Source organism: Numida meleagris, chromosome 1 (genome assembly GCF_002078875.1).
Source record: "Numida meleagris isolate 19003 breed g44 Domestic line chromosome 1, NumMel1.0, whole genome shotgun sequence".
Classification (NCBI taxonomy): domain Eukaryota; kingdom Metazoa; phylum Chordata; class Aves; order Galliformes; family Numididae; genus Numida; species Numida meleagris.
The window spans coordinates 6,108,641-6,124,296 of NC_034409.1; the positions used below are offsets into that span (position 1 = coordinate 6,108,641).

General features: G+C 40.5%; 1 protein-coding gene across 6 annotated transcripts in view; it reads right to left on the reverse strand.

Moving 5' to 3' along the window:
- Window positions 1-15,656, reverse strand: part of USP6NL (USP6 N-terminal like) — a 116,180-nt gene that overhangs the window by 57,352 nt on the left and 43,172 nt on the right. For 5 of the 6 annotated variants that reach the window (XM_021384363.1, XM_021384360.1, XM_021384362.1 and 2 more), the window contains one exon: window positions 116-189. In XM_021384363.1, the coding sequence (XP_021240038.1) occupies window positions 116-189 (74 nt within the window). Of the gene's footprint in view, window positions 1-115; window positions 190-1,669; window positions 1,855-15,656 lie in introns of those variants that run through there. The other variant, XM_021384358.1, reaches the window with a different exon arrangement.

Below are 15,656 nucleotides of genomic sequence, written 5' to 3' on the forward strand. Positions count from 1 at the left end.
GGGTATTTTAACAAAATCAACAAAAGCTAGTGGGAAACCATGATTCATTTTTAAAACTGAAATATTACTAACATTAATTATAAAATGTCTTTAAATTGTTATTAAATTCACTTACTCTGTCATATTTGGCAACTATCTCTGCTCGTTCTTGGGCAAGTTTGACAGCAGCATCCTGCTCGGCATCTGCACCTGTGGAGGATTATAATAAAGCTGTTCAGATTCTCTCCCTTGTGAGCAAAAATACTGCAGCTAAATACTTAGAAAATAAATCTTGACTTCAGAGTAATTATTTGTATGGAGAAACGCCAAAACAATTGTATCAAAACAAAATGCGATCACGGTACACCTCCTGAATACTGATCAGAGTAAAATATAATTACTGGACGATAACCAGCTCTGAGTTCAGAACGTTCCCCACTTTCCACCATAAAAGCTACTAAATGCATTTATTTTTAAAAAAGGAAAATACATCCCACAGCCCAATAACTGAAAGACTGAAGAGAGAAGTGAAAGCTACTAGTTACCAATTCCAGAAACATTTATCCAGTTGAAGAAAACCCAAACATACACTCCTGTTTTAAAAGCAAAGACTTAAGTATTTTCAGGATTTGTACAGGAGGATTAGAATACCGATGAATGCTCAAGAAATAATGTATAACTTTATCTCAGAAATTGCCGAAGACTTTTTTCTCAGAAAACCAGGAAAGAGATCACTATAGGATCATATCTGCAACTTGTGCAACCCAGAGAGAGAATAAGCATAAGAATAGGACAATGGGAAGATTAATAAGCAAGAAAAAAAAGAGATGTGTAGGTAAGTATTGGACATCAGTACACCACAAGTACAGCAGAGGTTACTACAATGGTGGAGTTAAAGTTTAGAGAACTCTGGTAAGATTGAGGAAACACAAATCAGACTGCAAGTGTAACTGAATTAGGTTCCTCAGCATTCTAGCCTTAGCAGAAATCATCTCTCAATCATGGATAAGAATGCAAAAGGGCACCACAAGAGGTAAAGCAATTAAGATGCTTCTCGGAATACTCAAGAACATACTGCACTTCAATATCACAAATTTTAAGGGGCAAAACTGGACATCACATGAATGAGTCAAGTTAATGTTAAGCGTGTTAAAGATTATTTTAGCATATGGCATTACCACATTTATTTGTTCAAAGGGGTATTCCTTTAAATAAAGTTCACCTACGTATTTCTTTTAAGTTGTTCCTAAGTGGCCTCCTAAGCTGTCTGCTAGTGAAGTGACTGATCACCTTCTCTACGTGTTTCCCCTTAAAGTTTCTTTAGGGGAATGCAGACGGAACTGCAGCTTGCCCCCTTCACAGACACACACACCAGTGCATGGACAGCAATTATGCTCATCCCACATTTCCCCTAACGAGAAGTCTGACTCCTTCTTTAACTATTGGAGATCATAAATATATGCTCTACACTTTGCTCTCCTCATTCTGGCTCCCCTGTTTGTCACTATCATTTCCCAATCATACTGCTCTCATTTATTAGTGAGGACATCTGGCTTTGTCATTTTTTCCCCAGAGTACACCAGAACCAGCATACATTTATTTATGTAATCATTTAAAATTTAAGAACCGCATCTGCTACATTTTGAAGCTGTGCATCTCTATGCCACAACACTGGTAAATAATTTCCTCCCTGTAAGGTGACAAGTGAGTTGCTTCATTTCATGTTGTCGGCCTCTAGTGTTGTCTGAGCAGAGCGATGTTCCTGTTGCTCCTCTCGGTGCTGGATCCACCTTTACTCATTCCCAAGCTTAAAGAGGACAGCAAGAGATGAAGCAGTTTGGTTTCATGTTTGGTTTTGTCTGACAATTCTATAGTTACTGTGGGCCGTTACCCCAGCTACCTGTCTTACAGCCAACCAGAACCCCCTTCTATTATGTCCTCCCCAGCAACGTCACCACACAAGGACACAAACTCAACTCCGTGCTACCCTGAGCGCAATTAAGTACTATATATTCCCAATTACAACAACCCATTTGTTAATTCTTTACTAGTTGACACACTATGCTTACCAAATTGCCAGTGCCCACACTAAAGCCAGCATATCTACACTGACAAAATAGTACATGAAGCCCAGCATTACTTTCAAAGAGAGAAGCTAAAGGAATCGTAATCAAAACTAAATTGTATTTCCTTTTGTAAGACACAAACAGATGTCTGCTTACACTAATTCTTTAGAGAAGAACAATTATAGGTTTTTAAAAGTAAATTTATACTTGCTGAGAAAGCCATTAGTTGCTGAGAGAATTCCAAAGTTGGGTGACCCTAATCCTTACTTCTTGTCATGGTTTTAAGGACAGATTTGGGGAAAGCCCATTTGTTTACAGTATGATTACTGCTGGGCCTTGAGAAACAGGGAAACACTTGTATCACTGTTTTCCCAGTAAAAGGGAGATGAGGTCTGGTTTGAGTAAGAGAGCAGTAAAATAAGTAGCTAGTGCCATAGTACTTTTTCATTAACAGAATTCAAAAATCAACTCAAAAGGAGACGCAGAGCTCTTCCATGACACAAATGGATTAAAGAACAGAAGCTGAAACCAAGTTTAAATAAATGATTAAAATAATGCAGGACTGTATTTGCACCAGAAAGAGGGTCCAGCTTCATGCTGAAAATGTCTCTGTGGCTTACCTTCCTGTTCTCCACCTAAGTAACACACATCGATGTTTGACACGTTCAGTGCCTCGTGACAATTCAATTACATTTAGTGTGGAAATTATCATATTCATTGCCTTTAAAGTAATCCTCTTCACTGTCTGCCAGAAACATCTTAACCTTCTCTAGCTGCACTGACATACTTTAATGTTACATTAATCCATTCACGCTGAGGACTCAGAAAACAGCTTGAAACAGGGACAAGAGGTTATATTTCAAGAAATAAACAGAACATATTTTTTCTTACAAGAAGAATCATTTAAATATCTCCAAGTTAAAAATTACACAGTGATTCCTGATTAAGCAAAAGCTAAATATGGGAACAAATTCTGCATTAAATATCCTCCTTGGCAGAAAAATACGCAGATCACAGAATGGCTTCGGTTGGAAGGGACCTTAAAGCCCATGAAACTCTTAACCAAGAATAACATTTTCTCAAGGAGAGACAATTTTACACAAAAAACAGATACTAACAGAAAGTCACATTTTGACAGCAATTAAACAGCTCAAAAATAATCCTGCCTTACTCTCACCTTCATGCTACACATTCCCTTTTGTTCCACAGGGAGAAACATCAGCTGCCAGATGTATGCATCCACAGACAGCACAGAGCCTTAGAGTGGAGCTCCCTGGGTTTGTTCGGCCCAGAGCAGAGCAGGCTGAGGGGAGGCCTCATGGCGGCTACAGCTCCACACAGGGAGCGGAGGGGCAGCGCCGAGCTCGGCTCTCTGGGGACAGCAGCAGGGCCTGAGGAACTTCAAGCGTTTGGACAATGCTCTCAGACATGGGTGGCCCTGTGTGGAGCCATCTACAAGCTGCTGAGCCAAACTTACTGTGAATGAAGTCTGGGTAGCTCCACCTCACTAGTTAGGCTTCTCCCTAAAACAGTCTAAAAATGCACAGTTAGATATGGGGAAAGGTAAAAACCAGTGAGCTCAGCTTCTTCATCAGGGCAGCACAACTTGAGTGCCACAGAGAGCTTCACACATCCTGAAGGAATGGGGAGATACAAAGCACGTTACAGGGCTTATGCATCGGTGGCATGATTTGCTTTTTACAGATGTGCCATAAACCTAAGTAATGCCTCTCGTTGTGGGGATGGGGGTTAGTACACTGCTATTAACCTGTGCAACCTTATCCCACATTCTGAGGAGATTTCTCCCTGCTTTATCTGACCCACCCCCACTGACTCCTCAACGGCAGAGTAATCTAAAACCCCCCAAAGACCTGGAACACAATAATTTGTTTTCCATTGCTTCACTCAAATTCTTGCTTGTTTGCACATTGCACATTCCACTGCACAAAGAGCTGCACTGGCACAAATTCCTGTCTGCAGGCACTACCAACAGCTGCTGTGCATCTACACATTCAAGGCACATATCAGAGCAATAAACAAAAGTTTTGTTTTGTTTTTTAAGTCTGTGGTCATATCAGAAAGTCCCTTTCATACCAACGCTGTTTATTTTCCTCCGAGTCCTTTCTCACAAACAATGAAGTAGAAGCCATGACCCATGACGTACACTTAATAGTATTTTGTTGTGGGTAGACAGCATTTAAAAGGAAGAAAAATGTGGTAAATATCTACACACAGATATCAGATATTCTACTTTACAGGAAACAAAATAAACATTTATTATACTTTATTTTTCTTCTCATGCATGTTATTTTTAGGAAGTGAAAAAAGAGTTAAATAGAAAATACTATGTCTTTTACATAGTAATAGCTTCTCAGGAAGAAATACCATCAGAAATTAACTGAGTTACATTGCTTCCACCATTAAGCATAACCACATAACTTATTCATACTGGGTATTTAAAACTCAAAGTTGTCACTATACAGAAATTAAAGGAAATTAGTACAGAGAATCTTCAGAAAGTTAAATGATTGAAGTTCAGTACATAAAATAAAATGACATTTTACCGTTCTGTAGATTGAGATTTTCTATCCAGTCCTTGTAAAACTCACTTTTAGTCCTCATGAAGTAAATCTGTTTATTTCTAGACCATATTCTAAATCATTGCATCCGAAAGTAAAAGGGGAAAGATCTCCTCCTCCACTTGGAGCAATTGTTCCATGTAATCGAGCTATGTGGCATCGGCTCTCTCTTTTTCAAGGCATGGCCCCTCTGCAGCTACACAAAGTGCAGATATTCAAACAAAGATGCCATTTGTTAGCAAGAAGTGTCATGCAGGCGACATACCAGTGGTATCCATTGCAGCCTACAGCCCAGCTAATAATAAACAAGAGGATTTGAACAAACAGCCTCACAGGACACTGCTCCTGTAACACATCACTGTTATGGTCCGGGGTAAGAATTCTTACTGTTATTTGCAAAGAGCTCAGTGAAAATCATCTTATTTAAAGAGCTTACTAGAAATGGGGCTTTAAGTATCTGTTTCTGGCTTATTACTTAAGATATCATGAAATAAAACCTTGTAAAAGTACAGTTTATATCTCTGTAACTGTTCAGTATTTCTTGGTTACAGGGTGGAAATTTTACTTTTTTATCATTGTTATTTAGAACTGTTTTATTGCTAAGGATAACTTGGGGACTTGAAATACTCAGGTCGTTAGGGGGTGATGAGAATGTTTTCCTGGATGAAAGCAGTACAAATTTGAGATTTAATATTGTTGGAATTCATTTGCCTTCTGGACAGCAGTTCAGCACTTGAAAAACAAATCTCCATGTCAAATATGCAAGGGCACACATACCAAAGCCATTGTCCTGCAGAGTTCTTAGGTCTCACATATGGGCTCTTCTCAAGCAAAATGCTACGTGCTATGCAATGGTTCAGCCAGGAACCAGCCCGCAACTATCAATTTAACTTCTTAACCTAAACATGTCAGAAGCACGCACTGTGCCAAACCTGGCTTCAAAGTCTCATGTGGGCTTCCAAGTTGCTGCAAATCTGACAGTCACTGGGACTCTTTAACCTAGAGAAGGCTCAGGGGAAACTTATCAAGGTATATAAGACACCCAAAGGGAGGCTGCAAACATGATGGAGCCAGGCTCTTTCCAGTGGTGACCAGTGCCAGGACAAGAGGCAACAGGCACAAACCGGAACACAGGAGGTTCCACGTAAACATCAGGAAGCATTTCTGTGCTTGCAGGTGCCGGAGCACTGGCACAGGTTGCCCAGAGAGGATGTACAATCTCCTTTTTGGAGATCTTCAGGAGCCACCTGGACGCGGCCCTGGGCACCCAGCTCTGGGTGTCCTTGCTTGAGCAGAGCTTGGGCCTGATGGACCCAGATGTCCTTGCCAACCTCAACCCGTGAGTCTGATTTCCTTGCACCCTGAAAAGCATTAAAATGCCAGGAACAGACAAGTACACAGGACTACTCTCTTTTTTTTTCCCACTAGAGAATTTAAAAATAATACTAATTCCTTTAATTGTTTTAATCTTCCTCCTCATATCGCCTCACTGAGCACCAAGTCTGGAAATAAGAAACAGCTCGTTTATCTTTTATCATCAGTTACTAATTACAGATCCTACCTAAACAAGTGCCAATAATTTAGTCTGCTGATGTAGTGCGAGTTTAGACTAAGTCCGTAAAGTATCGATCTCTAAGATCATTTCTCTTAAACATGACATTCTCACTGCTGACATTATTACAGACAGTAGTAAGCTTGCTACACAAAAATCACCTTCCATTTTTTTTCTACAATAGAACTACTGAACTGGTTCCATAAAACCAAAGACTTATTTCTGTATCTGAGAGCATATTTGCAAGAAAGACAAAACAACTTACATACCATGAAAAGGAGCACTCATCGCAGGCTAACTCTTCCAACAAATACCTTAAGCACCTGAAAACAATCAGGGTTTTTAACAACTCTGGTAGTCTTCTACCACACTACCCTCAGGCAGCAATAGGATAAGAGCTATATTATTCCAATATTTTTCTTGTATCTTTGTTTTCATGTTTAGTATGTATATTTTTCTGGATGCTTTAAAGTAAAGACCTACTGAGGAAGGGGAAGATTTTGACTAGAAAGCTTCTTCCTCCATCCAGAAGCAAAAATTAGAAAACAAAAATCTAAAGATGAAGTAAAGCTATTAGGAAAATCAATATGCACAGCTACACTTGGCACACACACCAAAAATCCAGCTGCAAAAAAACATACACTCCTTCCCCTCCAGCTTTTAAAAGTCAGCATTTCTTCAGAGTAGAACTTGCTGTTGCAGTTGTATTGCATGAAGAGTAACAGGTGGAAGACGGGAAAGTAGGGGCTGAACTTGCCTGAAGAAATATAATCGAACTCTCATCTTAATGAAAAATCATGCTTCGTTACAGCAGAACACTTGCAGTTCTGCAGGATCCCCTATGAGATGCTGCACACTCACCAATGGAAATCGGTCACTTTGGAGATTAGTTGAATTAGCTGCTACTAAAAGCTATCTCAAAGCAATTTTAAAACCATCCTCAAAGGACTCAAAGTACGAGCAAGGAAACCAAGGCAGCCCCATTAAGTAATATTCCACTGAGAAAGCCTGGGTCAAAACATGAAATTAGAATTGAGGCATCTTACATATACACTGCAAAGAATTTAAAACAACCACTCTTACTATCAGCAGTCAATAAGCAGTAATTGACTTAGAGACTTACAGGAACTCTACGAACATTAATCAATCTTCGTAATATGGCTAGGACCATATTTTTAATAATATAGCCTTATTAATGCTTACTAGTTAATAAGAGCGCTGAAAGTAAAAAAAAAAATCAGAAAAAAATGGCAAGAAAATTAAGTATATAATCTAATAAAACATATTTGGGCCTACTATTGATCAATCTACTATTGATTTAATTCACAATTAGTTCTACATGCATTGCTTAAACAAGCACACCTTAAAATTAAATCATCTTCATCAGCCATGCCTACAGCCAACCCAGCTGGAAGCTGCCGTCTGAGTGCGTGTGATGTCACCTTCATAGCACGTCCTCTGTACGTTGCAAAGCAGAGAGACGGGAACTGGCAGGGCTCTGCAGAAATTCCACTTCACCAAGAGCTGCGTGTGCAGTCACGAGCCATAAGATAATTAATCTGATGAGGGCTAACACAATCAGTTGCAAAGCCAAAAGAAACCGTAATCGCTAATTTCTGACAAGCTACAATTAAATGAGGATGGCCAATTCTGAACAATGCTCCTTTCTTGACAGGGGGGGAAATAAAAGCGCACAATATCATGTAGCAGCTTTTAATAAACATAATCTTAAAGGCTTGGGCTGGGTATAATTTCAGGCTTGCTAATATCTAATGACTGGTTTGACTTGTGCAACAGCTAACGTCTTATGTCTCAGCTTAAGTCATCTTTTGTTCTCCTTCTCCCTCTCTCGTTGGTGACTGGCTTTTTCAAGAGTTTATTACTATTTTTCTCTCCTCACTCCCATGAAAGGGCACCATTATGACCAACGCCAAATGGTCACACACATTTCTTCTTTAAGGAGGTGTAAACCCAAGTCTCCTTAGGCAGAGTCAGCCCTATAAACAGCTGTTCCAGTGGTGATCAAAGCAGATTTGCATTCTCACTGCTCAACAACATGGAGTAAGCCTTGTTTCTGTAATACATTAATACTGGCAGCAAAGAAAATATAAGGATATAGTTGGTCTTCACGGAAAACACAGGAGGCTTGCTACTACATGGAAGTCATTGTACTTCCAGCCAAAGATTACACCTTCTGGAACTCCTGCCCTGGCTACAGCTGACACTGCTATGCTATGCTATGTTTCAGCTACAGCCCGTGTGTATTACTCCCAAATTCTCCTTCAAATTCATGACCTTTCCCAGCGCTAGTCCCAGTCTTTATACTTAATGTTTTAATATAATATTCTGCAAGTCAGCTGCTGTATTAGATGGTAAAGTCAGACATGTGGCCATAGCAGCAGTATCAACAGACTGAAAAGCAGAAGTATTTCAGGAATTTTAACTATGACCTACCATAAATCATTCTTTGCACACTGTTGTGGATCCCTCACACCTTAAGACAAAAGCACACCTCACTCCGAAAGAAATGCCTCCTATTTAATTCCATGGAAACTATAACAAAGAGCACAATAACACTATTTAATAGAGCAAATTCTCAGCTACAAAACACTTGTTTTCAACTTAGCCACCACCATTAGCTATGCATTTTCAGCAGTGATGAGCAAGAGCCTGCATGCCACGCTCCTAAAAATCTCTACCAGCGGAGTTGACCCACAGTCACTTTCACCACTGCAGAAACTCACCACCACCGCCTCACTAAGCTCACATCCACTGTCTGGTCTCCACAAATGTTCAGCAAATGTCAATGAATGTCAATGAGTGCCATTTTTTTCCACAGGGAGGAATTCAGTTCCACACCTTTGCTCCATATGCACTTCCATGTCAGATGCCGTTTTGTCAGACTGCCCCTCTGCTGCCATCTGTCACACAGCAACAAAATGGAATGGGATATTGGTGGGAAGGTTCAGCCTCTTACTGCCATACCACCAGCACCCAGCTCTGACATCGTGGGCCAGCACCATAAATCAGGAGGCATTACTTTTGGAGCAGCCCTCATATATGATGTCTACATTCCCCCAGGGTTCTGAAAACTACAGTATCCCTTCTGCATGTTGATGCTGTTACTTCTTTTAACTCCAACAGCTTCCTAAATACAAAAGCAAAACCATCCTTCTGCAGCTCTCTGCGATAAATTTCCTACCTGTTCTCCCAATGCCATACATCAGAGCGACATACAAAAATCATTGTTCCCAGTAACATGAATCAAAACTACGTTTAAAAAATTTATCCAAAACTTTCTGACAATTTCTGATTTCCTGTATTGCACTTCCTAATTTGCAGTACGCTGTGAATGTTTCAACAGCACTAAGATACACAGTATCAATTTAAACTGAAAAATGGTGCTAATATTTTTGGTTCTGCCACAAGCAAGAACATTTCCTAAGAAGAGTTATGCTTCCCACATTAGCAGACTTATACTTAAGTAGTCAGATGCTACGCTGCACTAATTATGTTAAGTCTCTCAATTAATCATTTTTATCTCCGCATCAGTCAGAATTAATGGAGCAAACAATAATGCTATTTTAAAATTCATCATTAATGATGTGATGTCTGTTCCCAGCGCCACGAAAACAACATTCAGACATAGACTGGAAGAAATTTTTACGAGGGGCTCTGTTTTCGTGGAAGCTGTGCTTCTTCACTATGTCCAGCTGGAGTCATAAAGTCGTCTTAATTTGTATCACTTTACTAACTAAAATACAAGATTTTGCTAGTCTGCATAGACAGTCCTTGAACACTTTGACACAGGCACAGCTTCAACTCGTCGTCTGATTACACAGATAATTCCAGAGATGAAAACAGGAAGATGTGGAGGGCTGTTCCTGCAGTGGCTGCTGTTCTGCTGTTACAGAGTAAGGTTACAGAGCTCCCAGCAGCTCCAAAAGACACCGCTGCCAGGAGCAGGACACCGGGTGCAGCACGGTGGGGAGCAGTCAGAAGCTCCTCCCGCCGTGCTGTGACCACAGCCTGAGACCCAGCTCTTGCTCTGCTCCACAGGCCTTGTTGGGCCCTGTGAGACACAGCAAGGGATGTGTGTTCACACAGTAAATGAAAGCGAAGCGTTACTGTTGTGTCTCAGATTTACTTCCCAACTCCTAGGCTTTTTCTCCCTTCTACAGGAGCGGACATCGCAGGGTATCCTGCAACCAGTCACAACCCAACAGCAGACAAAACAAAACCCAGCCATCAGCCTCTGGCCACACCTGAACTTCAGGCTCCCACAGACTGCTTGTCTTTGAGAAGGTAAACACGTTAACTGTGGTCACACTCTAACTACAAAGAGGATGCTCTCACTAAATCCTATGAAAAGTTTGAATGGCACAAACAAGCTTCTGTGACTCTACATCTACTCACAGTGACTCAAAGGCAGGCTGGAGCAAGTCCACACAAAGACACCAGGGCAAATTTGGATACCCACCTGCTTTTATCAGCCGTGTCTACACAACACAAACTTGGAAAAGTTCAAGTAATCAGCTTCTTATAATATCTGTCATGCACTTTATTAAAAAATGGTAGAGAGGGAAAAGACTAAAATTCCCTCTGAACATTTGGAATTATCTTCATCGTCATGCAGCTCTGCATCCGTGGCTTTTTATGCTTATGAAGTAGTATAAGAAAGCCAAATGAAGGGTGAACCAGTTTATTCACCAGCAGCAGTAACTGCGGAAGTAACAAGATCAGTTTCCTCATCTCCGCTATGAGAAGAGGAAGTCATTGACAGGCAGCAAGCTGCTGTTGTTTCTAGTTTCATTTCTTGAGGACTGGTAAACACAACAAAACAAAACAAGAAGAGCTGTGGAACTTCCCAGTCAAGACCAGAACATCGGCTTGAAGGCTACCTTGTATTCCCCGCCTCCAGCTCAGGGAAAACACAGCGGAGCAGCTGCAATAAAGCCTGAGACTCATCCCTACCAAATTTAAATCAGATTATATTGATATTAACCAGCAAGGAGTACAAATGTGTTGGTATCCATTCAGTTTGCATCAGCTAAAATATTTACGAATGTAAAAGCACTCCCGTTTGGTTAAATCAGCACAAAGGGAAAAAAGAAGATTCATCTCAAACCTTGCAGCCGTTTATCCACCAAATACAGCACCAGTAAGATAAACCCTCCAGCTATGTTCTATCCATCACCTTTACTCCAATTCAGTTTTGACTTTTCTGCTTGCTACACATAACAACTAATTAGTCTTTAGTTGTAATCCATCCGTGTGCCTTAGGACAGTGTGGCAAAGCAGTGTTGTTTTCCCCCAGTCTCTTTCTGGGGAGAGAAACAATGACTTCAGTGATCAGTGCGATGACAGGTATAACATTAGTAATTTCTTCTTACTGGTTTATAAGGATGTTACAAACAGCGTAATACCTAAATATCACCTAAAAACATACCAGCAAGCTTTCATTGCTACTTCTCTCAAAAATCAATACCCATATTTCAGTATTAATGCAAGATGAAGAGCTACAAACACGCTGCAAAGACCTTACATCTATGTTACAACACAAACACGCCAGGTTAATTGTAGCCTAGGCGTGGTGCACAGGCATTAAACAAAGAATCGATGTAACAAAGTCAATGATGCAGTAAACCCACTAATGAAGATCCGCTTCTTACCACTACATTCTGCTTAGAAAAATAAAATAAAACAAAATCTGACCCTTTGTCACAGACTCAGTAGAGAGGATAAAAAGGATTTTTGAATTCAGTTCAGAGAAGAATGCCTACTTAATGCAATTCCAACACTGATGCAATCCTTAAGCAACATTTGTCCTAAATTGCAAGGATTGACTCTTTGACAACATCTGAACAAAGACTTTTGCAGATTTCAGCCCTGCTCCATAGCCTACCTCATAGCAAACAGATTTCTCTCAGCATCTGCAGACTTCTTATACCTTACAAAATCAAAACCTATTGCAAAAGTCAAACCCATCGCACCAACAAAGCAGCATCTGACAAACAAGTATCCCTGCCCTGGATAAGAGCAGACTCTGATGGCAGAACTTCCCAAAGCAGGGCAGCCACAAGCAGTCTAGAGATAGAGCTCACATGGGAACACTTCCATGACCCCTTACACTCTGCAAAAAAACTCATCAACCCCGCACGGAAGTTCAACAAATTCAAGTCTGCAAACTTCATTTGTAAAATTAAATACAGAGTAGCTTGGGAGAGGAAGTGTTTTAAAATGGTTACAAGTTTTAGTTCCCTTGGTACTTTAGTGGTAAAGGCAATTTTTAAGCACACGTATGAATCCAAATTTCCTATTTCTGACGTTACTCCAGAGATAGCCAAAGTGATACAGTAAGCCAAGGCATCAACTTTGTACAGATATTCCCAGAAGCTCTAGCTACGCAGTAGGAAATAAAGATGTTGTACATAAACCGTGCTTCAGTTACAGCATTAGGGAACAGTTCAGAGTTACCACCCCAGTGGCTTCAAACCTGATGAAAATCCAGCAGCCTTTCATCAGCTGTTCCCCGTTCAGCAGAAGTACAGCTGTCATTTCCATCACATAAACAAGTCAGAACGAGAGTGAAAATCACCAAAGGTTTCTCCTGTTTCATTTCTTGAAATTGTTAAACTTAAAGCCAAACTTTTTATTATCATGGCAAGCTCTTGACAGAAGTTACGGAGAACACAGACCACCTCAGTTAAGGCCAGGAGAAGAAGGAAAGAGAAATTTTAATTTAAACTTATTTTAATAGAAACCTCACTAAAGCAAACAACTTTTGGTGTGTGCTACCCACAAGTACAAGAACTACTGCACTCAGTCTCAAAATTTAGCTCCATTTATTTCCCCTTCCCTATCTCAGTTTCATATCTAGTGTAGAAATAACCAATGAACTCTATGAAGTTACTCACACATAATCTATTTGCCAACACCAGCAGATTTGGAAGAGCACATCAAATCTCAAAAATGACAACAGGGACCAACAGTTCACATTATTTTGATATGTGCTGTAAAAACGGAGAACAAGAAAATAAAATCATCCAAGAATACTTTCTACCTGAAGGTACAAAAGGTTGTTTAATCCCAAGGTAACGTTCACATGGTTGACAGGTTTCTGTAATAAATGAATCAGATGCACCTCCTGGGGGACGTTCTCTCTCTTATTGCAGCAGCATCACCAACAGCCATTCCTCAGGCGCTGCTGAGTCGAGGCGGTGGTTCAGTGAACCACAGGCTCAAAACCAAGCTAAGTAAGTTTTAGATTTTCTTCAGATCAATGAATCCATCTTTGAGGAGTTTAAGAGGATGTGCAAAACGAAAAACACGCGCATTTGTCACCCATCTAACCAGGTTTTACTGAGTCAGAAGTCTTTGGTGGGAGCGTAATGAAATGTTATTACTGTTCTGAATGGTCCGAATCTCTTCTGAAGCTGTGGATGCAAGTGACAGCTGTACGACACAACCACAGCAGCCAGAGTTTCACTGCTGGTGGAAGCACGGCCTGAGCACTGCGCTTTAGCTCTGACACCACGAGCTGTACACCGACACCACGCGCGGCAAACAGCCCCTGGCCCGTGGTAAAGCTGCTTTCTGGTAACGTCTCACCTTCCGAGACCAGAAAAGCAGAAGAGCAACAATTTAAAAGTCACATCTAACAAGGAGCACAAACGTGAACAATATGGAAAGAGGATACAGAAGGGGTGGGGGAGGAAGTGTGACGCATTACTTCGGGAATGGCAGTTGAAGAGGATGAGGTACAAAACTGCCAGAATAAAATTGGCTGCCAAGTTAAGGTATGCGAGGGTCATCATTGCTAAGGGATATGGGACTTAAAGCAAAGGGATTTTACAACTGTGTGTGCATCATAGGTATTTTAATGCACGAAGCTACAGGTAGGCAACACTCAAATTAAATTAAATATACAAATTATGGAGTTGTTCCAAGTTTCCACTGTCTTGTTACACAAGTACTTCCATCATATGTGAGTACCAGTTTTCCTATTACCTTGCACATGTTTTCCTCCTTGACACCTGCACATTAGATTAGCAGCATTTTGCATCACCCTGCATAAACAAACAGTGCTGAAACTAGGGGGGAAGGGAAGGGAAGAATTGAGATTGAGAACAAATTTTAAACGAAGTCATTTTCAGACTTGTCTCATAATGAAGAAGAATGCTTTGAGAACAAACTCATCTGCAGTTGTTTTAATTGTGAGAAAAAGATCACTCGAAATAATGGAAGAACAGAAACAGTTTTCATTTGCAATAGCAATTCTTTAACATCTTCATACTGAAATAAATTCTCAAATCTGAAGCTGAAAAGATTTTCGCTTTTTTTTAAGGGTATTAATTGGAAACAAATGTTTTCCTGCTAATAAGAAATCTATAAATTCAAGTGAAGAAAGCAGTATGACAGATAAAAGGCAAGCAAAAAGGAGGTTGAGGAGGAGAAGCTCTTGCAAAATACAGCAGGAAAGTTGTTTTAAATTAAAAGGGAATCAGAAATGGCCCAAAAAGGCAGCCAAGTCAAATACACAACACCCAAATCAAATCACTATTAAATTACACTTCTAAAGCAGGAGGAGTGGTTAAGATATGGCAAGTAAATGTTGCTTCCCTCGTCCACCCATGACTGCCCTCCCCACCATTAAAACCACTGCACGTTCAGGTGTGTTTCCATTCAAAGACTTCTTCTGAAAGCTTCTCGCATCACTGCATTTCTGTAGCTAGGATGCACGAGATAATTTGTTGAATTTTTCTTAATGTCACTAATGATTTCAATATGAGTTCAACAATTCTGCCACGTACCAGATCTACAATTAGCTGGCATATCAATAAATCCTACTTCAAAACCAGTTACCACAGATGGATAGTTGGAAATGTTGAAGAGTTCTTTGGAAAAGCCTGTTCATTTTTTTTAAACATGAGAAGATTACACGTAGTAGGACATGAAGAGAACAGAAAGTAAAATTTAGGAGGATATCATTCAGGCATCCTGTCCTGCATTTACAGTGCTTGCTGAACGTGTCAGTGCTCTTTTTCTTCAGCTCTGCTGGAAGTTATTGCTCTGGGCTGTGCTGGTAAACAGGATCGTGTGAAGGCAACGTAATCCACAACAAGAGAAAAACAGAACTGTCAAATTAGCTCATGCTAGTGTCACCGGCAGTTTAAGGGAACTGGGACTGGAGAGAACTCACAGGAACACGTTTGCAAAGTTCAAGTTTGTTCTCACACTCGGTGTGGCTGCAGTGGGGGATCTCAGCTCAGTGCCAGACCCCACCCAGCCACTCTCACACTCCCCCTCAACAAGGACAGGAGGAGAAAATGAGATGGAAAAGCTCCCGGGCTGAGATAAGGGCAGGGAATTCACTCGCCCATTATCATTATGTACAAAACAGGCTTGAGGTGAAAGATTAATTTAATTTATTGCCAATTAAAAAGAGTGTAGGATGAAGAGGAACTAAGATAAAACAAA